Genomic DNA, 21,076 nt, shown 5'->3' on the forward strand with positions numbered 1-21,076 from the left:
GATGAACTTGCCAATGTGCCAAAAAAGCCAAAGAACTTGCAACTAGAACATGTCAATCCTGATTTCTTTATCACATTGTATGTGTTGTGGCAGTACCCAAACAAACAGGAATGGGATTCTATTGTACTACAAGCGGTACGAAAACACAGGGAGACAGTCTTTGCCTGGAGGAGCTATTCATATTTTGCCTAATTAAAATGTCTCCTATGAAGAGAGATTGAAAAGCTTGGGACTGTTGAGTTGAGAAAAGAGGTTGTGTCAAAAGTGCACACAATAATTAATGGTATGGGGGACATTCAATGAAGTTGAAAAATGACACGTTTAAATCTGATAAAATAAAATACTTGTTCACGCAATGCACAATTAGCCTGTGGAACTCATTGCCACAAGGCACCATCGAGGCCAAGAGAATTAAAACAAAAGAAGACTGGACATTCACATGAATAGCATGAGTATCCTCAGGAGGAGTAACAATAACAACCCCTAGCTCCTATAGTAAATACCTTTGAAAGATGTATTTATGTTTACTGGAAAACTCTTCTGGTTGGACATAGCAGCCCACTTTATATTAAAACCAAGAAAAGGAAAATATCAAAAATGTCTCTTTCCAGCTTATAGTAGCCTGAAATGAGAAAATGAATGGGTTGGGTTTTTTATTACACTAAATTTACATTTATCTTCTTCCCTGACCCTCTCTTTGTTGGATTGAAGCAATTCTTCTTCTGAGGTCAGTATAAACACATTCTGAGTTAGCATTTCCCATTGGCTTCCTTTCCAACCTGGTGCATTCCCCCTGCTAAGACTTCCTTCAAACTGCTGTAGTCAGAAATCACACATGATCAACAAGCCACTTACCTGCCTTCCTAGTCAGAGCAAGAACTCCACTTATAAAGCCGCTTAGAGAAAATAAGAGGAGAAAAGAGGAAAAGTAGATCAAATAGAGAATAAGAACTTCGAGCGATTTTTGTCTTGTTTCCATCTAATGCAATGCTTTACCTTGTACAGTGACATAAGCTGCACTCTCCACAGATCCTTTTAGGTTGGTGGCTATACACCGGTAAAGTCCTTCATCCTCCTCTTGGACTCTTTCGATAAACAGCATTTTGCTTCCTGGCGCTAAAATTATTCCTGTGGAGTGAAAGATCTTTACATGAGTGGGACGTGGCGTATAAACAAAGACAACTCTTTCTGTAAAACAATCCTCTTCTGATGATTAGGGATGACCCAGACATTACATAACGCCCTAGGGGGTGGATGGGTCCTTAATTCTGCATGTTGGTTTCAGAGTTACAAAGTGTTCACAGGTTCTGAGGCGCTGGTGGAAACAGGTGTTTATACAGCACTTACGTTAGTAAGAAGGCTCCTTCAATGGCAATGGTCTTGAAAGTACTTTATTTCTGGGTGTAATGCTTAGTACTGGTCTTAGACCTCGATCCAGGAAAACACTTAAATGTGCTTAACTTTAAACACACAGGTAGTCGTCCCACTGAAGTCAATGGGAGTATTCACGTTGGTCCCATTGTAACCAATGTGCTCAGTACTAAGTGTTTGCAGGATTGGGTCCTATATCTGGTTTGGTGTCTGATTGCTGCAAGAGCATACTGTGGTCTGGGAATTATTATTGGTAAATGTTCTAAGTTTTTTCCAGTTGCTTACATTCCTTACAAAATAATTAGAGATGGCCAAAGCCAGAAGCTTGAACACAAACCTCCTTGGATTTTGCTACAAGGGATTGGGGATTGGATTCTAATTCCTGTAGTCAAACTTTGGTTACAGATCAGGTGTAAAACCAATAGAGCCCTATTTTCCAGTTCTGGTTAGGATATGGCTGAAATCTCATTACATTTCCCCATCCAAGATTCCTACCAAATGGGGCTGAAGTCTCCCAAGAATGGTTTGCATGATTTTGGTGCCATTTTAGCTGAACATTTAGCCCCAACTGAGCCTTGAACCCAAACCCCAGTACAATGATAATCCAGCTCTAAACTGTCCCCTCCCCCAGCTCTTTTCTAGTTATGGCAAGAAAAGCAAATCCAAATCCAACACAGTAACAGCTCCTGGATTTCTCATAATAGGATGTAATGCTACATGACAAATGGACCCCCCTATTACAGGCAGATGAATTCCAATTCTGCTCTGGTATCCCAATACCAGATCTGTCCAGTGGTTAGGGTGCTAGCCTTGGGAGACCCATGCTCAAATTTCTTGCTCTCCCATGGATTTCCTGTGTGACCATGGGCAAAAGTAACTTAGGCACAGAGAGGCTACGTTCTCCCACTTGTAAAAGTGGGGAGGGGAAAGTTCTGCCCAACCTCACAGGGGTGTTGTCAGGATGAATACATTAAAGATTGTGAAGTGCTCAGACACTATGGTAACAGGGGGACATAAGTATCTAAGGCTATGTCTACACTGACAATTGAACAACAAAACTTTTGTCTTTCAGAGGTGATTAATAAAACAAAACCCTGAAAGACAAAAGTTTTGCTGGCGACATGTGCCAGGGTGAACAGTGTGTCCTGCCGACAACGCAAACGCTGCTCGTTGGGGGTGGACGTTTTTTGTCGGCATGAGAGCTGACAAACAGTGGCTACACTGCACGACTTTTAGTGGCACGGCTGTGGCACACAGACCTGTCGCTAAAAGCTGTGTGGTGTAGACATAGCTGAAGAGATACAGAGCAGATATGAGAGAAGAGAGTGAGGAGGGGAAAGGGTGTTTGCAGCTCTCACCTGGTTCTTGCTGTATTTCTTCGTGGTTTTTAAACCAGGATATCTGGGGCTCGGGGATGCCTTGAGCCTGACATTCTAAAGTAGCAGAATTGCTGGTATTCACAATCTGATCACTGAGGTTGCGCAGGAGGGATGGTGCTTCCTGAGCTACAACATAAAACGAGAGTTCAACGATTAAATTCCAATAATCATGTGTGTATATATTTAAATTAATCTCTTGCATGGTCATTAATGATCTTTTAAAATGTCAGAACTTTCTGGAGACATTCTACCAAATTCCAAGCTTACGCTTTCCCTACTTACTATCCCTGTTTGAAAAGAATATTTAGTGTGGCTTAGTGATGCCTTTTCCTTTTGAGATAATTTCCTTTCATCAGTTGTAACTGGATATAATACAGATCATAATGGAAATGATCCACCAACAGATGCTGTGTTAAGACAAGCTTTCTGCATTCATTCTCTTACAAGCTAAAGTAAAGACTCTTTGTGATCCTTGGATTTTACATATTTTCAGGAGAAATGTACTATGAAGTGCAAGATTTTAAATAGATTCTAAGGGATCTGGTCCTTAGGTTAGAATATCCCTGAATTAGTGATAGCTTTATACAGTTAGATGTTGCATATATACTAGTCTGTGCAAGAATAAAATTTACATTGTTTACTCACTGTGAAGATCAACTTTACTGTGAGCCCTATTCAGTAAACTATCATACTTTAAAACCAAAGTGTGAGCACTGAATCATTGAGTTGTACCTCCAAGTCTTCGTATATCTTTGGCTTTTGTGTTTAGCTGAACTCAAGAAATCTTGGCAAAACCACATGCCAGCTAGCCAAACACGAATAGTCCTTGCATTTGTGGGAAATGTGTCTGTTTTCCCCAGGCAACATCCCCTCCCATAATGCAAGTGTCTAAAACACTGATTCCAGGGGCAGAAGTATGGGTTCCGGGGTTCAGTGCTATATAACAACATATAATTCCTGTTTTACATTAGCCACTTTTATGGATTAAAATTCATTCAAATGTATGAAATAAAATGGAGTTCAATGACTTTCTAGCTAGTGTTTTGGAAGTACACCTCAGCGTGTCCTGATTCTGTCCAGCATGCACATCCCCCAACCAAGGATAAGAAAACCCCCCAAAAGTTCAACAAGCACAATATTAAATCATCCCCGGGCACCCAAAGCAAGCAGACAATCCTGATGTTGTTTTCCTCCCCATCTCCAAACCAATCAATTTCCCCCTTCCTTCTTGCACAAAGTTGAAAGCTGTTACGACCAAGATCAGGAGGATAGCCCCAGAACTGATGGTGATTATACAGCAACAACTTTTCTACCACATTTGCAACTTCTTATATTATCCCTTTTGTACTTTGGTCCTGTAGAGTGCAGTGCATTCCTACACAATCCTGCACTGCATTGCAGATTTCCTTGAATTCCCAGTTCCTGCAGGAACTGGTTGATGCGGCAATCTTTCTCTGCAAGGAAACTTCCAAGATTAGGGTTCACTTTTTCACAGCGACATATATCTATATGCTAAGATCAAGTACAGCATCAGTTTAATATCTGACACATACTTTGTTGGGAGCATTATATGCTAATCTTTCAGGAGGGTGGACTTCATGATCCAACAGGTCTTTCCATCTGCACTATGAGCCAACTATCTGACATGATTAAAAAGTCTCCAATACATTTCACACTAGTTCTTAGTCCATTTATATAATGTGTAGAAACTCAAAAGCACTGAAAGCTTTTCAGAATTTCTGAAATGAATGACCTCTGCTAGACTTTTATCCCCTGAAATCAATTCCATCATATCTATGAACCATCTGTGTCTGATTTTTTGTCTATGTCCAAGCTAGAATGTACATTCCTTGGGGCAATGACCATTATCTTATGTGTTTATAGTGTAACAAATAGTCTGTTCTTATCAACAAACAACAATTCCAGTGAGTGAAGTTCAGATGTACATTCTTCATCAAATCTATATGCATTGGTATTAACATCAACAATGATTTCTCCCCATCCAACAAGATTGCCCTCTTTTCAGCTATGGATCCTGGACATTTACATTATGGTTCCATTTTAGCAAAATAAGCTGTCTATGAAGATGTATTGTTTGAAAATATGTTCACACACAGATTTAAGCCACTTGGTCCAAGTTTTGTATTTATAAATAATCCCCACAGAACAACACAACCAACCCATTCAAAATGAGGTGTGATAGGATGACAGAACAAAGGCAAATCACACATTCTGTAAGTTATTTCTGATTAATTTTAATTTGTTTATATCCATACACTAAAGACGGGTTTTCATAGTGAGCAAAACTTTCTTGCTTAAAACTTTGAGCCAGTTACCATTCACATATTTTAAATAATTTCTTTGCCGCAGTTGGCGGGTTTTCAAGGACGTGGTTAAAACAAGAGGTTTCTCTCTCCCAGACCACCTGCTTCTCTGTTTGAAGCTGGAGTGAAGCCATAGGATGGGATTTTCAAAAGCACTCAGTGTTGGCCTAACTGTGCTCCCGTTGAAGTCAAGTAATGCTCCCATTGTCTTCAGTAGGAGCAGAGTGAAGTCACTGCTCAGCGCTTTTGAAAAATCTCACCCCTAATGCTGAATGTTGCACATTAGCATCATAGCCTCATGTCTCTCTGTGAGGTCATAAACATGGGCTGATGGACCAGTTCTGCCCCCAGTTACGCCCGGAGAACCTCACTGTAGGCAGAATTTGGCCCAGTGGAGTTACATGGGGGTGTCACTGAGGGCAGAGCATGGCCCTATGACTTCAGAGTACAATGACTCAAATGGCTGTGAGAAAGCAAAATCCCTATTGCAAAATCAATCCTTGGCAATAGGGAAAACATGGAAAGTTGTTAGCACTTTTTGAATAACTTTTCATTTCACATACTTTTACCTTAGTACGCTTAATGCTCCTTTAAAAAAAAAACAGTTTGAAAATATAAATACACAGTTGCATTTTAACACTCGTTTTTAAAAAAGGAATTTAAATTACATAATTATTCTCTCCAAGTAATACGCTACTCAGAGGGAGTTAGAGAAACAGCCAAAAATTGACATGATTCTTCAGTTTAATCTGATGAGATCAGCACTGACAATAACTGTATCTCACCATCAAATGCAGAACCCTTTTCCTCACACAGTTTCACTGAGGTTCTTCCACGCCTTCCAACACTGGCAGCTATGCCCGGGCACTAACATAGCATTGTACAACATCATAACTGTTCAGAGCCTTGGCCAACACCACACTAGGAAGTGGCTATCAAGATGTCCCTTGGGGCAATGTGGTATAACATCATCACTTAACAATTCCACACATGGACAGTTTCTAATCACGATATCAGTTTGTGACCCAGGCTCATATCACCTGGTTGCTGCCAGCAACTGACTGCTACAAGCTACCGCACTATGGCTTCCAATTCCATTAAAAATGCATAAAGTCCTGTCATTGCAGTCCACCAAATGTTTTCTCAAGTACAGCCTCATAAAGAGGGAGACCTGCATTGTCACAACAAAACAAGCTCGTCCCATTTTAAAAGCAATTACCATTATCATTTCACTTGCTTTTTAAGCATATTTTTTTAAAAAAGAGAGAGAAAGAAAGAGACCCAAATTCCTTTGCAAGAACACATTGTTTCTGGGAACCATCATGCTAATAATGAACAAAAGAGCTACTGTACACAAGAAGGCTGTAGGTGACATTCAAGATCTAAATGATTATTCTTTTCTTTACTCTGACAACTTCCAGGTTACTAATTGTTTTCTAAGCATTTTAGGCTCCGTGAAGCTGGCATGATGGGGAAATGCTATTGTTTACCCTTTCACACTTGACAAAAGCAATTCCCACGTGAAAGACAAGTTTGGCCGTGGGACACAGTCCCAATACCTAAAGGAGGAAACAGTCTGGTGAGTTCCCAAGCGCAAGGAGTTGTCATGTTGTCACCCTCTATTTTAGAAGCACAGCCACTTTGTTCCTTTGCCGTGGCTATTTTGGTCACTATGGCTTGTTTTGTTATGGCTTATGTAAATCCTATATAAATGATCAGTCATAAATGAAACCAAAATTATAAAAGCTACATATTGTAAAAAAATAAAATTATCAGATCTATTAAAAATAGTAACTTCTTCCTAATACTGAATTTATAATACACAGAAACACCTCGTAGTGAAATCATGTAAAAAGGAAATGCTTAAAAGGAAGTTTAGATTACCCTTAATTCTCCTTCAGTAGTTTGGCCATTTCTTAATCCCCATAATAAATCCTATTTTCATCTGCATACCAAAAGGAAGGGATTTTTTTAATGGCCTTAATTTTAAATTTAAATTTGGAAGAATGTATTAAACATTTCACTGTGATGGCTTTAGCCTTGTCAATGGAATGAGTGTAGCACTTCTACTTTAATGAGATAATTATAACATTACAAGGTCTTTTATCCTCATGCCAGCCACAGGACTCTTGCTGATGTCCACAGGTCTTTTTTGGTAGTGCAATAATTAACTTTAAAACTGACCAACACAGCAACGGGAAATCGACCTGGATTTATTTGGAGAAACAGGGTTCATCTCTGTCAGTTTTTAAAAATGATAAGATAGGTCTGTGCATTATATCAACATTTTTATTTCTTTCCTGCATCCACAGGGCCTTCCTCGAGAAGATACTTCATAAGATTAATGTACTTAGCATAGAAAATTATTTCAAATAAATAAGCATTAGAACTTGTTCAGCAGGTAATATTTATAAATCCACCAAAATCCGATTGAAATAAAAATGTATAGTCCAGTCAATCTCAATGCTCATTCCACACTTCAAAATTAACTTATTAAATGTCCATTGTTGACCAAAACCAGCAGTTTATAAAGTTAATCAGTTTATGCAGCTTTGACTTTCGAAGAGGCCGATACCAAAGTGGAAGATAAAACTGGTCCAAAGTTTTCATTATCACTCAGTAGGAGGCAGCAACGGACACAACAACACAACATACACAATGCAGTACAGGGGATCTTCCAAACCCCAACTTCCACCAGCTTTGCCAAAGCAGAACACACCCGTCTGAACTGGACTGGAAGCCCATGTGTTATGCTTTTGTTTCGCTACTCCTCCTATGTCCATACCCATTTTTGGAGGTGCACCACCTCAGAGCCTGAAAGGTAGCAACTGTAATAAAAATCAAGATGATATGAGACAACTGTGACTTTTTAATGAGTCCTTTAATGTTTTACATTGTTTTGTGTTGTACAATCATTCCTTGTGCTTTTAAATTTGAGGATCCGAGAGTAAACAGCCTTTTTGTTGCAGTGCTCACCTCTAATTGTAACGTCTTTCTTTTGAAGCACTTCTTCCCCCGAGTATATGTTCCTTGCTCTGCAGGCATAGGTCCCTGAGTGTTCCAGGGAAACATTTTTGATGGTGAGAATGAGGGTAGTGGAGTATTCCTTAATGATGTGCTTTTTTGCTTTTGTTTGATTATTAACTGTCCTCGGCAAAATCCAAGCAATGTCTTTGTACAGGAATTTGTTGACTGAACAGGACAATATCAGGTTCTCTCCTTCAATGGGCATTTTTTCCAAATTAATATGAAATCCATTTGGCACATCTGTCAAAAATCAAGAACATTTTTAGTTTATAGGAAAATCATTGGTCAAAATTAAAATTATTTCTATTTTCCTGTTAGCCTGAAGATCCTTCAGCTAATATTTTCAATGGCTTCCTGCTAAAGTCTCTAGCCTTTCTTCCTACACTCTGAACTGCCTCTCATCTTGTACGCAGTGTAGTTATAGCTGTGTCAGTCCCAGGATATTAGAGAGACAAGGTGGGTGAGGTAATATCTTTTATTGGACCAACTTCTGTTGGTGAGAGAGACAAGCTTTTGAGCCACAAAGAAGAGCTCTGTGTGGCCCCAAAGCTTGTCTCTCTCACCGAGGTCCAATAAAAGATATTACCTCACCCACCCTACCTCTGTTCTTTTCACTCGACTCAACAAAGAGAGCACTCCCCACTTGTAATGGATACATGAGGGTTGCTCTTCAGCTAGTGTAAATTGGCATCTCTCAGTTGACTTCACTGGAGCTAAGCGATTTGCCCTAGCTGAGGATCTGGCCCGTCATGTTAAGACAATCTGAAGTAGAGTACAAAGAGCAGAAAGTATCGAAAGAGGGCACACTAAGATCAGGGAGAGAAATATCTGGTTTCAGCTAGAGCTAGTTCAATAGTTTAAAAAGTGTGAACATATTGGGCAATAGAAGTGCACAAGGCAATTCACAACATTTTATTATAGCGATTGCTTGTTATTCACGAGTATTCAGACAACTGGTGGGTATTTATTAAAGCTCTTGCAAATCCTGAAGATTTAATGACTATTTGAATTAATGATTATTTTTCTGGGAATTCACACCAGAAGTAAGCTATTTCAGTTACCCAAGCAGAGACCAGAAACAATACCATGTGACCTAGGTGACCAACTACAGAGCTAATATTTGATCATAAACAGCCCATAGGATGAAAATTATTCATCCAAACTATTAGCTGAACACTTGCAAAAAGTGAGTCGATTCAAAGAAAATCAGGATCAGCTCATCAACAATTTGCTAAACATAAATGTTGCAAAATTTGTAACTAATATGATTCATAATGGGTAGTTTGACCAGCTGTTACTTCAGCCAACAACAACTTCAGCCAATCAAAATAGATTTGTGGTTCATCACCAGAAAATTGGAGCCTCCTTTGCCTGGAAAGTGCTGGCTACCCCATGCCTGGTTACACTCCATTACGGAGCCTTTTGAGGCTTGCTCCATGGAAGCCAATGTGAATTATGCCATTGGCTTCAGTGAAAGTAGAAGGCTCCTGGTGAAAATCAAGTTAAAATTGCTGTTCCAAAATGGAACCTCTCTTGGTTTCATTTAAAATTATTTTCCCTTTCTTGTTTAATTGCAACTGACTTATATAACTTGATGTCAAAAGGTGGCAGGTTTCACTTGTTCTCTAATTGTTAATTTCCACAGCATTTGTCTGTGAACTTCACTTGAAATAATAGAAACAGGGATTGTATCTGGTATTATTATTCCTTAGCACTCCAGTCTGTTCTGTTAGAACATGGAATTACTATACTTCGTGCTTTCATACACTTGTCTTATCTGTCAGAAACATGTACTCCTCTTGACCAAGATTTACATTTAACAATGTACTTCCCTATATTAATTTTTGATGGATCCATTCGGTTAGCTATTGGGTAAATGAGCTCGTATCAAATCCCAGATCCAAACTCCCTCCAATTTTGGAAGTGCTCAGAAACCAGAGAGGGACCTACAATTTGTGGTTTGAATCCACCTTTATTGTTGCAATGAGAAGGAAATGTGGATTCTCCATTCCGTTGATACAGAAATGTCAAAGATGAGTTGAACGGAAACTGCTAAATCAAAGATATTGGATATGGGCACACTTCTCTTATAATGCACTTGGTAGTCTGGACTTTTTTCACCTCTCTCACACACAGAGACATTGGGAAAACTTTACATTTAAGGGATGAGAGTGAAAAATAAGAGCTATTGGGCCATATTTGGTGCTGACGAGCAACTGCTGCAACTTCTTTGCTTTACCCAGGATTACAAGAGACCAGATTTTGATCTCAGCAAAACCAATGTAAATCAAGAGCTCTTGAGAGCCAAACTTGCCCTTGAGGTAACTGGTTTGTTTTAAGTATCAGAGGGGTAGCCGTGTTAGTCTGGATCTGTAAAAAGCAACAAAGAGTCCTGTGGCACGTTATAGACTACCAGATGTATTGGAGCATAAGCTTTCGTCTGACAAAGTGGGTATTCACCCACAAAAGCTTATGCTCCAATATATCTGTTAGTCTATAAGGTGCCACAGGACTCTTTGTTGGTTTCTTTTAAAACATTAGGCCATAATCAGACCTGCTGTAAGGAGGTGCAGCAACTTCCCTGGGCCCAACTCTTGCCTAAGGCATACTATCTGGCTTGCTTGAGTTACAGCACCACCTTAGACCAGCTCTGAATTTGTCCCAGTGTGTCAAGAAATAGCAAAGTATCCATCTGAAATTCTTTTAATTTTTTTGCTATGAAAATGTCAGTGCTCAGTAAAGGCTAGGAAAAGCCAAGCAAAACTCTTACGACAAAATCAAGGAGGACCGTGAGACTCAGCGGGAGATGACCTATTTTTAACATGAAAAGATAATATGCCCTCAGAATAACATAGCTATAACTACTTTTACGGTGTCACATTTGGGACATTTCCTAGATGTCACCAGTGAAGAAAAACACTAAAAAAAAAACAAGTCTGAGGACAAAAGCAAAATGCACTAGATTCCAGTCAAATAATTTGTTTAAAGACTCCAAATTCCTAATATATGACACCTAGCACCAAATCTAATAGCCTGAGGCGAGCTAAGTAACATGGCTGGAATAATGTAAAAGAGTTTTATTTACTTTAGTGATTTGAAGCTTCCTGTGGAAATAGCTCCCAGGTTTCCTGATGGAAGATTTTGTTTATCTTTGCCAAGCACCATCAGGAATCTCAAAATAAAACGCGTCTAGTGACATTGGGAAACCAGGGAGATAAGGCAGAGCCGTTCCTGTCTCACCCTCAGTAATTGCAAACACGCCCATGGGTCTGCTGTGTGCCAGCAAAACATCCCCAAAAGTAGGGGAAGGGACAGGTTGGGGGGGAGGGGCCTAGCGCAGTGTAATTTGGCACACAGGAATTACTCTCAAGACTGCCCCAGTATCAATGAGCAGGAAGTCTTTCAGGAGGGAACACTCCATATTTTCTCTGCATAAGATATGTGCTTATGGTTATTTGATGGACTAAGGCAACGATGCACATTTAAAAACACATTGAAACAAAGCCTAAAAGTGACCCGGCTCTTGACTGGCCATAGGAAGGAAAAGCTTTTCAAGGGCATATCAGATTCACTTCTTGGAGATCCCAAATCACACTCCCCTCAAGGGAGGGGTGTAAAGTTGCACCCTCATAAATCTCCCAAAAATACAGATGAGAATTAAACTCCAACCTCAGAAATACCAGGGGCTCTACAATAATAAACATGAGGGTTTGACCCCACGTGATCATCTCCAGCCCCTTACCAGTGCTCTCTTGCTCATCCTGCCAGGAGCAGCCCCAGAGATGCTGGAACAATTTTTAGAGGGGGGTGCTGAGAGACATTGAACCAAACTGTAAACCCTGTATATAATGGAAACCACTTCAAGCCAGGGGGTGCGATAGCACCCCTAGTTCCATCCCCCTAATTCCAGCCCTAACCTCGGCTATCTTTCCAGATGCTATTTCAGCCACTGACAGAGAGGAGCATGTCACATAAAGAAGCTGCCCCCCTCCCCCAAAAAATTCTTCCCACTGCTCTAGCACAGGCTTTCTTGCCACCTAAAAGACAAGGATTGAACCACACAGTAATTCAAAATAAGGGCCATATCGGAGAGGGAGGTATTGTCTGCTTAGACTGTGCTTGGGCTCTTCCCCATGTTCATTGTCCTTTCTGACCTCCCTTGCTGTGGCGGGCAGCTTCTGACTCTAAAAGCGTTCATGTTCTCCTTCTCTGGATATTTTCATGTCTCACTTTCAGTCTTTGTGTAAGTCAGAGCCAAGTGAGAACAGCCTCCCAGCCCCACCCACAAAAAACAAACAAACCTCCGGCAGTCACCCTAGCCCTGAAGTATCTGTTTGGAATACATTAGAAGGAAATCCTTTTTGATGTCCTGTCTGTCTGTTCACACCCATCAGCATTTTTTTGGACTGTCATTTTTTCCCCAAGTGCGCTTTTCAACAAACACCAAAAAAAATCTCTCTCAATTGACTTGAAGTATAAAATGCTACTTGACTAGAACAATGGTCTCAGCCTGAAAGAGCATAATTGCTAGAGTAATGTGTGAATCCAAATGAATATTTTTGGTCTTTCAAATTAGATGCGCTGTAAGCCGGGGAGAGAAGAAGAAGCCTGACTTAGTTTTTAAATGTGCAAACAGCAGATAGCAACAATCCGAGTTTAATTAAAGCAATCAGATGTCAGTAGACAAACAGGAGTTTATAGGTCACACAGCTCAAGTCTCAAGACACACTAGGAGTCCAAAGGACAAATAAAACATTTTTAAAAACTGATTTAAAAGCTGAGTTTGTATCAGTCTCACTACCCCACATAAAAAGGGTGCTACCAGTGAAACCATGTACAGTTTCCAGACAACAGTAAACCAACCACTCCAATATCCCATTTCTGAATGGATGCCAATACCAAAGCCTTCAGGGGAAAGTCATAGTTATCCACCCTCTCTGCCATTATACATTCTACCATGTAAAGTATGGTATCATGCAGCAGGTTAGGGTCCATTCAATATCTAAATAATTTGGATAATGGCATAGAGAGTACACTTATAAAGTTTGAGGACAATACCAAGCTGGGAGGGGTTGCAAGCACTTTGGAGGACAGGCTTGGAGTTCAAAGTGATTTTGATAAACTGGAGAAATGGTCTGAAATAAATAGGATGAAATTCAATAAGGAGAAATACAAAGGACTACACTTAAGAAGGAATAATCAGTTGCAAAAATACAAAATAGGAAATGACTGCCTAGGAAGGAGTACTGCAAAAAGGGATCTGGGGATTATAGTGGAGTCAACAATGTAATACAGTTGCAAAAAAAAAAAAAAGTGAACATCATCCTGGGATGTATTAGCAAGAGTGTTGTAAACAAGACATGAAAAGTAATTCTTCCACTCTACTCAGCACTGATGAAGTCTCAACTGAAGTACTGTGTCCACTTCGGGAAAAGATGCGGACAAACTGGAGAAAGTCAGAGGAGACCAACAAAAACAATTAAAGGTCTAGAAAACATGACCTACAAAGAAAGACTGAAAAAAATGGGTTTAGTCTGGAGAAGTGAAGACTGAGGAGGGACATGATAATAGTCTTCAAGTACATAAAAGGTTGTTATAAAAAGGAGGGTGAGGACAGGACAAGAAGTAAATTGCATCAAGGGAGATTTAGGTTAGATATTAGGAAAAACTTTCTATCTGTCAGGGTAGTTAAGCACTGGACAAATTACGTAGGGAGGTTATGGACTCTCCGTCATTGAAGGTTTTTAAGAGCAAGTTAGACAAACACCTGTCAGGGATGGTCTAGATAATACTTAGTCCTGCCTCCGTGCAGGGGACTGGACTGGATGGCTTATTGAGGTCTCTTCCAGTCCTACATTTCTATGATTCTATGATTTTTCTGCGCCCAGCTAAGAATCAATTCATACCCTGAAATATAACAATGTATGCCATCATGCTCTAGTATCAGACAGTTAGGTGGGAGAGCATCTGAAAACTTTAAACAGGCAGGTATTATGGCACCAAAAGACCTTCTTCACTTGGCTTCAGGGTCTTACACAGAGCATTAGGTTCCTAAAGAGAGAGGGCTAGAGCACACAACTCAATGTCTTGCGCATTAAAAGAGCAAGTACCCAGTACACTGACTGATGATTAGAATGTTCCTATTCGCTGCCCTAAGTTGTATGTAAAGTCTCTATGTGACATATGTACAGACAATACCACAGACAGCTTAGCGAGCCAATTTGTGGGAAACCACAGTCTCATTGTTTGAGTAAAGGTTTTAGCTTTCAAGGAAATGTACACAATTTAACGCTCGAAAGCAAACAAAAAACTATGATTCTAGAACTCTTAGTCAGCAAATACTCCTGCCATATCTATGAATAGAACAAGTAAATATTTTCCTTTTTCATATTTTACAAATAACCTCGCCGTGTGTCACTTATCTATGTTTACATTTCAATGCCTAGTTCTGGTGTTTTATTACTGAACTTCTATATTTACAGACAACCAACAGTTCCTAAATGTGGGAGAGTATTATTAGAGCTGGTCAGAACATTTCAAAAAGTGTAAAATTTAATCCAAAAAACGGGGAGGGGAGGCATAGTACCAGCATTATTTTCGTTAAAGTTAATCAGAATGACAGGCAACAGATCAACAACAAACCAGATTACAAAATTAGAGCAAGAACAACAACAAAACATGCTTAATTGAAAATGTATCCCCTTTTCACTGTGAGGTTATGGCAGGTTTCTCATTTTTAGTATTTTTAATATTAAAGATAGATTGGCCTGTGGTTTCTAAAATATCGCCTATTAAATGATTATGTCTCATTTTCTTTTGCCAGGATCTTTTTCAAGACTATACCGGACCATTAATGTAAGCCTAGCATCCCGTGAGTCCACACTTGGTAAATGCATCGTGCCACAGCCAACACAAAACCTTCAACCAGAAGGTGGCTCCATTGCAATGTGACCTTCCTACATGATGGTTGATAAATTCTGTACTGGCTATTGCGAGTGAATTCCCATTTATTTCCTTAGCTCTTGAAGGCCCACCATTTACTCCTTACATTCCTGTTCCTGCAAAGACTTATGCACATGCTTGACTTTACGCCATTGAAGTCACTAGAATTACTCACGTACATAGATAAACACATGTGTAAGTCTTTGCCGGATATGGGCCTATATTATACAATGGTATCTTCCACAGAAGGGGGTAGTAGAAGGCATTGGGTCCTATCATCTGTGTACAGAATACTCATTGGTGTCAATGGGAGATACACCTGCAAAAAGATGGTCAAATGCGATCCACCGGCCCTGGTCCTGCAACGTGTTCCTGAGGTAGACAGATCCGTATGCCTGTGCTGAATCACATTGACTTCAATGGGGCTCTGGGCAGGCACAGAGTTCTGCTTGCAGGGTACCTGTTGCATGCTCAGGGCGATAGTTGGCAGAAGCTGATACATAGTGTGAGCACACCTGATGCTGCCTGATAGGGGTTTCACAAATTATAAAGTAACATTACACATGTGCCGACTGCAAGCCATCAAACACTAGAAAAAAATCATAGCAAGAGACCATTATTTTCATGTGCAATTTGCATCTTCATTAGAGAGCTGATAATTGATCATTGTTATTCATCACCCTGTACTGCTAATCCCCTTTTTAGCAGCCAAGTCCCAGCAGTCCTGTTGAAACCCACCACAGAGGCAGTGAAAAATATTACATTAGTTAAATCTGCCTCCATTACAGTAATTATCACACCTAGGAGAAGTGTAAACCACATGACATCCTAACAAATGCAACATTCTGACCAGGGCGGGTGTTTAGTTACTGAATGGATTGTACCTTACCTGTTACATAAAAGCTAATGTTTCTTTCAACATTTCCTACTTTATTGGAAGCCACGCAGCTGTAGATTCCGGAAGATTTCGCTTCGGCTACAGCCAGAATGCTAGCAGTCTGTGAAAGCAAGAAGAGTTTTAGCTCGCATTAGATTAAGTTGTTTGAACCCTTTTTTTTAAAAGTTCCTATTGACATTAATATGATTCAGTTGCTCCATTCATTCAGTGGTGATTAGTAGGAGGTGTCACCATGTCAGGATCTGTAACGATGGAAAAATAACAGGAAACTAGCTGCCCAGGAGACCACTCCATTATCAGAGTCACTACAACCCAAATCTTTGAATGTGCCTTTCAGGTTGATTTATCTCATGCTGCTGATGTAATAATGACAGGTTATAAAACATGAGGTGTGGCATAGTATGTTCTACCCTAGGAGGCTGCCCGTGGGTCAGTCAGTCAACAAAGGGAGTAGGTGAGGAACGCCTTAGTTGTTTGGATAACACTGGGAAAATGGAGCTCCATTTCATAACAGATGAGTTTGTGGCATCTTTCATTCTTTCTTGTAACTGCTACATGAATGAGGGCAGGGGCAGGACCTCTTTCTTTTTCACATTTTTTTTCCTTTTGGATTCCAGTTTTAATACAGTTAATATAGTAGCAGTCAAAACTCTGCTTTGATGATCTATGCCTCTACTCTGTTATTATGATCACACCATCTTAGAAGGCGTAGCATACTGAATGTTTTCCTGGGGTGATATAATTTGTATGAGCAGATAGCTGAAGGGCATGGCACAGTAACATCTAACATTGCTTCAGAGAAAAACGTTACACTGATGCCTACATGAGGGAATGCCATAGAGTGGGAGGAAGGATGGTCTAGTGCTTAGGGCACTGGTCTAGGCCATGGGAGACCTGGATTCAAGTCTCTGTTCCAGCACAGACCTTCTGTATGACCTGGGGCAAATCTCTTAGCCTCTGGGTTTCAGTTCCCCATCTGTAAAACAGGGCTAACAGTACTTCCCTGCCTCACAGGGGGACTGTGAGGATAAATACATTAAAGATTGAGAGTTGTTAAGTCACCATGTTAGTAGGGGCTCTCGAAGTACCTAAGATAGAGATTTTGGGGAAGGGGATTCTCTGAATAATTCTAGGTGATATTCTTAATTTCTGTTATTTATTATTATTAATTAATATGAAATATGGTGGTATCCAAAAAGAGTGCGGGCATGGTGCTGTACACACACACACACACACACATATGTATCTATCTATCTATATATCTATATAATATATATGAAGGCTCAAAATCTAAAAGGATAAACAGACAATGGGTAGGGAAAATAGGTACAATGGTCATGGCTGATCAAATCCTGATAATTCAGTTTAGCTCCTCAGGTGTGCGTCAACCCAGCCATTCTTAGTTTATTTTGCACAGGCATCATGGTAGAAGTAGGTTTTGAGGAGAAATTTTAATGCAGACAGAGCAATGGGACTGCAGAGTGGTTCAGGAAGGGCATTCATTCATTTTTTCATGCCACCTCGAAGGGAATGGCGTGGATAAAAGCATGGCGATGGTTGTAAGAAAAGCAAATAAAGGGGTGTTGAGTGGCATTACTGGTAGAGTTGTGTGATAGGCAGCAATGAGAAAAGATACATCTGTGTCGATTGACGTTTGAGTTTTTTTAATCTATTTTCATAAACCTTCAAAACTAATTTTAGTGCAGTTAATATTTTCTTCTGTTCATTTTGTCCGTAACTAGAGTTCATGGGTCAAGATCAACAAGATTGCTCCTTACTGAGGCACAGTGACCCTCTGCAGCTCCTCACTAAGTGCTGGTCAAACATGGTAAAACCAGTGTTTCTGAACTGTGATGATTTAGGGGTCTGTTTGTTCAGCTTAGGAATTCTGGTTGCTGTTATGAAGTGGTTATTATGAAATTGTGTCAGGGAATGCCTCTGTGACTTGGGAATCCACCATTTGCTGACAGGGCCTGTAGCATGTCTGACAGACCAGGGACAATTGTCGGTCATTAAACTTTCATAGTCGTGTATTCAGGTGAAAACACTTTGGGAGAGTGGGTTGGCTGAAGCTGGGAGAAGCTAGCTCCTCCAACATGTCTGCAGGGCGGGGAAGCAGAAAACCCCAGCAACAGAACCAAAAAACCAGTTGTTCGTAGGGGGCCATAAAAACTCAAGGGACTCAGAGACACATAGGAAGCTTTGGGCATGCTTTTGTAGTTGGGGGGCGGGCAGGCAGAGGGGTCCTGTTTAACTGAGGGACCAGTCAAGGTCAGAGGCAGCTAAGTTACGTAGACAGAGATGAACGACTTGATTTTGAGGCAAAGCCATGAGCTGCAGGAAAAGGATCCTGAACATCACAGAGGACTCTTCCCCAAGACCAAAGAACTCTCTAGAGAAGACAGGAAACTGAGGCAGGGTAATGCATACAGATGTGTTTGTTATTTTGCCTAGATCCGTGTATCTTTCATGCTAAGTCAGAGTAATCATGTTTGGAAGTCTGACTGTGTCTCTGTAGGCTTGCACTGTCACGTGCTCCTGAAGAGTGAAGCTGTAAACTCAGAGCACCCACAAGGTGGAGTTCTGGGTGTGGGTGTGTTTAAGCTATGGGGGAGCCTGAGGAGTCAGGACAGGTCCCAGGAGCTGAGCAATTGGCTCACTGAGTCTCAGCTCTCAGAAGGGGAGCTAGACAGAGGATCTGACCCCAAGTGTGTGCCCAGAGACCTCAGCCAGGAGCGGTGTCTGGACTCTGCTCACTCTCAAGAGGCTTAAAGTACATGGGGCCCACTTCAGTGGGCCCCAAACACAACAGTCTGGTCAGTGCTTAATTTGTGCCAGGGCTTGGCAGTTCATAGCCCCGACACCTCTGGGCTTGCTGAATCAGTTATGAATGTAAAAAAATTGCTTGAGCCCCGGTACCTCTTTCAGTACAAATTAAGAACCGAGTCTAGTGAGTGTCCAGCCAGGGGGAATTCTAGCAGGGTTACAGGTCTGTGACATGAACATAAATTCACACTCTGCACTAGCAAATTATAGAGTTACAGATAACTGAGGCCAGGTGGGGCATCTATGATCCTCTAGTCCAGGGTGTCGGCAACGTTCGGCACGCGGCTCGCCAGGGTAAGCACCCTAGCGGGCCGGGCCAGTTTGTTTACCTGCTGACGTGGCAGGTTCGGCCGATCGCGGCCCCCACTCACCGCGGTTCGCCGTCCTGGGCCAATGGGGGCGGCAGGAAGCCGCAGCCAGCACATCCCTTGGCCCGCGCCGCTTCCCACTGCCCCCATTGGCCCGGGACGGTGAACCGCGGCAAGTGGGGGCCACAATCGGCCGAACCTGCCGCTTCAGCAGGTAAATAAACTGGCCCGGCCCGCTAGGGTGCTTACCCTGGCGTGCCGCGTGTCGAACGTTGCCGACCCCTGCTCTAGTCCATCCTCCGGGATAGCATGGGCCTTGGAGGGGGAAATTATTTGTGCCTGAACTAGATCATCTGTTTCAAAAAGACATCCAATCTTGATTTAAAGACTAGAAGTGGTGGTAAATGTACCTCTTCTCTGGGTAAGCCATTCCAATGGCCAATTGTCTTCACTGTTAAAAAGTTACATCTTATTTCCAATTATATTTTTTCTAACTTGGCCTTTCAGCCATTTTCCTGATAGATGAACGGGCCCAATAATATCAGATATCTTCTCTCTGCATAGGTACTTACAGACTGTGATCAAGTTGCCTCTTAAATTTCCTTTAGATAAGTTAAATCGGTTGAGCTCTTTAAGTCTCTCATAATAGGGTATGTTTTCCAGCCCTTGAATTCTTTTTGTGGCTCCCCTTTGAACCCTCTCCAATTTTTAAATGTGTAGACATCAGAGCTTGGAGCAGAATTCCAGCAGTGGGCTCACCAAGGCTGCATCACTTGATATTACTTCACACCCATTTTGCATAGATGTAAACAACTACACAAAGTACCTGGCAGGGGAGAAGCAGGCCTTGGTCTCTGACTCTACTGGTATCTGATATTTATTTTATTAGACTGAAGCCCATAATGTATTATTCCTGAGCCTGAGGCCTACATGGTAAATACTCCTTCTGCAATTCCCCCAGTTTGTGGGAATTAATTTTATCATCCAATACTTTGTTTGATACAATCAGGTCTCAGTTTTAAAAGGGAAATTTCCTCTAAAGCATAAATTTTCTCATTCCATCAGATTTAGATATATTAATTATCCCTGGACAGAGGCCTGTTCACTCCTTTAGATTTGTATATAGTATTGCCTTAGGTACTTGTATTGTATAGGAATAAGACGTTAGCCCTTTAATAATCTGTGAGTCTTCTAATGGTGCACACTGTGCTCTGCATTGTGAAAGCTGTCTGAAAACACTCAGAGAAGCAGTGTGTATGTAGCTAGTTCTGGTTTGTGTATATTGAGTAAATAGGCTTCCTGGGGACCTATCTGAGGTGTGTGTTTTCTTCATAGTGTTGCGTAAAGAGAGTATTTGATATTGGCCTCATGTCATCGAACTCCTTCAGCATCTGACATTCTCTGCGACATGAAGAGGTTTAGAAATTGGCCGGAGCAGAAGAGGACAACATGCAGCAGTCGGATGCCACAGCTAGCTATGACAGGGTAAAGGCTGGTATCTGCTAGCTTCCAAGCAGACATTTCCACCAACATTTTTCTTGTATCAAACCAACCAAGGCCAACTGAAGTATTACGTTCTAAGAAAGAAGGAACATTTCCAAGTCAGAGGCTGGGGAGATTATTCACATATTGCTGCTGCCATCACTAACAGCTGAGAGAAGAGGAGATGCTGAAAGCATGGAGAAGGCTGAAATGGTGGGTGGCCATATCCGAGGCTGATGGGGAGGAGGATCAGGAGGGCAGGCACACTAATTGAGAGAGGTGACGAAATCTTTGTAGGCAGGAGGAAGCACAGGTTGATTCCTCCCCACGTGCTGGCGGTGGACGAGGAGTTTCTACATTAAAGTCCCATTTTGCGTAAGAGCCTGCACAAAGGACTCATGCTGTTGAAATGGGTGGCAGAGAAGCCAGAGGGAAATGGTTGGCATTTTGACAATTTTCCTGGGGAAGATACCTCCCTGCCTCCTAAAAGGTCTTTACATGCACCTCCGCTGAGGGGGA

General features: G+C 41.2%; 1 protein-coding gene across 1 annotated transcript in view; it reads right to left on the bottom strand.

Moving 5' to 3' along the window:
* LOC113406786 (vascular endothelial growth factor receptor 1-like) overlaps positions 1 to 21,076 on the bottom strand; it is a 147,537-nt gene that overhangs the window by 47,991 nt on the left and 78,470 nt on the right. The window contains exons 12-15 of the mRNA XM_026653493.1: positions 15,933 to 16,041; positions 8,051 to 8,341; positions 2,730 to 2,876; positions 997 to 1,128 (exon numbers count right to left, since the gene is read on the bottom strand). Of these exons, the coding sequence (XP_026509278.1) occupies positions 997 to 1,128; positions 2,730 to 2,876; positions 8,051 to 8,341; positions 15,933 to 16,041 (679 nt within the window). The remainder of the gene's footprint in view (positions 1 to 996; positions 1,129 to 2,729; positions 2,877 to 8,050; positions 8,342 to 15,932; positions 16,042 to 21,076) is intronic.

Source organism: Terrapene carolina, unplaced genomic scaffold, assembly GCF_002925995.2.
Source record: "Terrapene carolina triunguis isolate 2854851 unplaced genomic scaffold, T_m_triunguis-2.0 Scaffold139, whole genome shotgun sequence".
Taxonomy (NCBI): domain Eukaryota; kingdom Metazoa; phylum Chordata; order Testudines; family Emydidae; genus Terrapene; species Terrapene triunguis.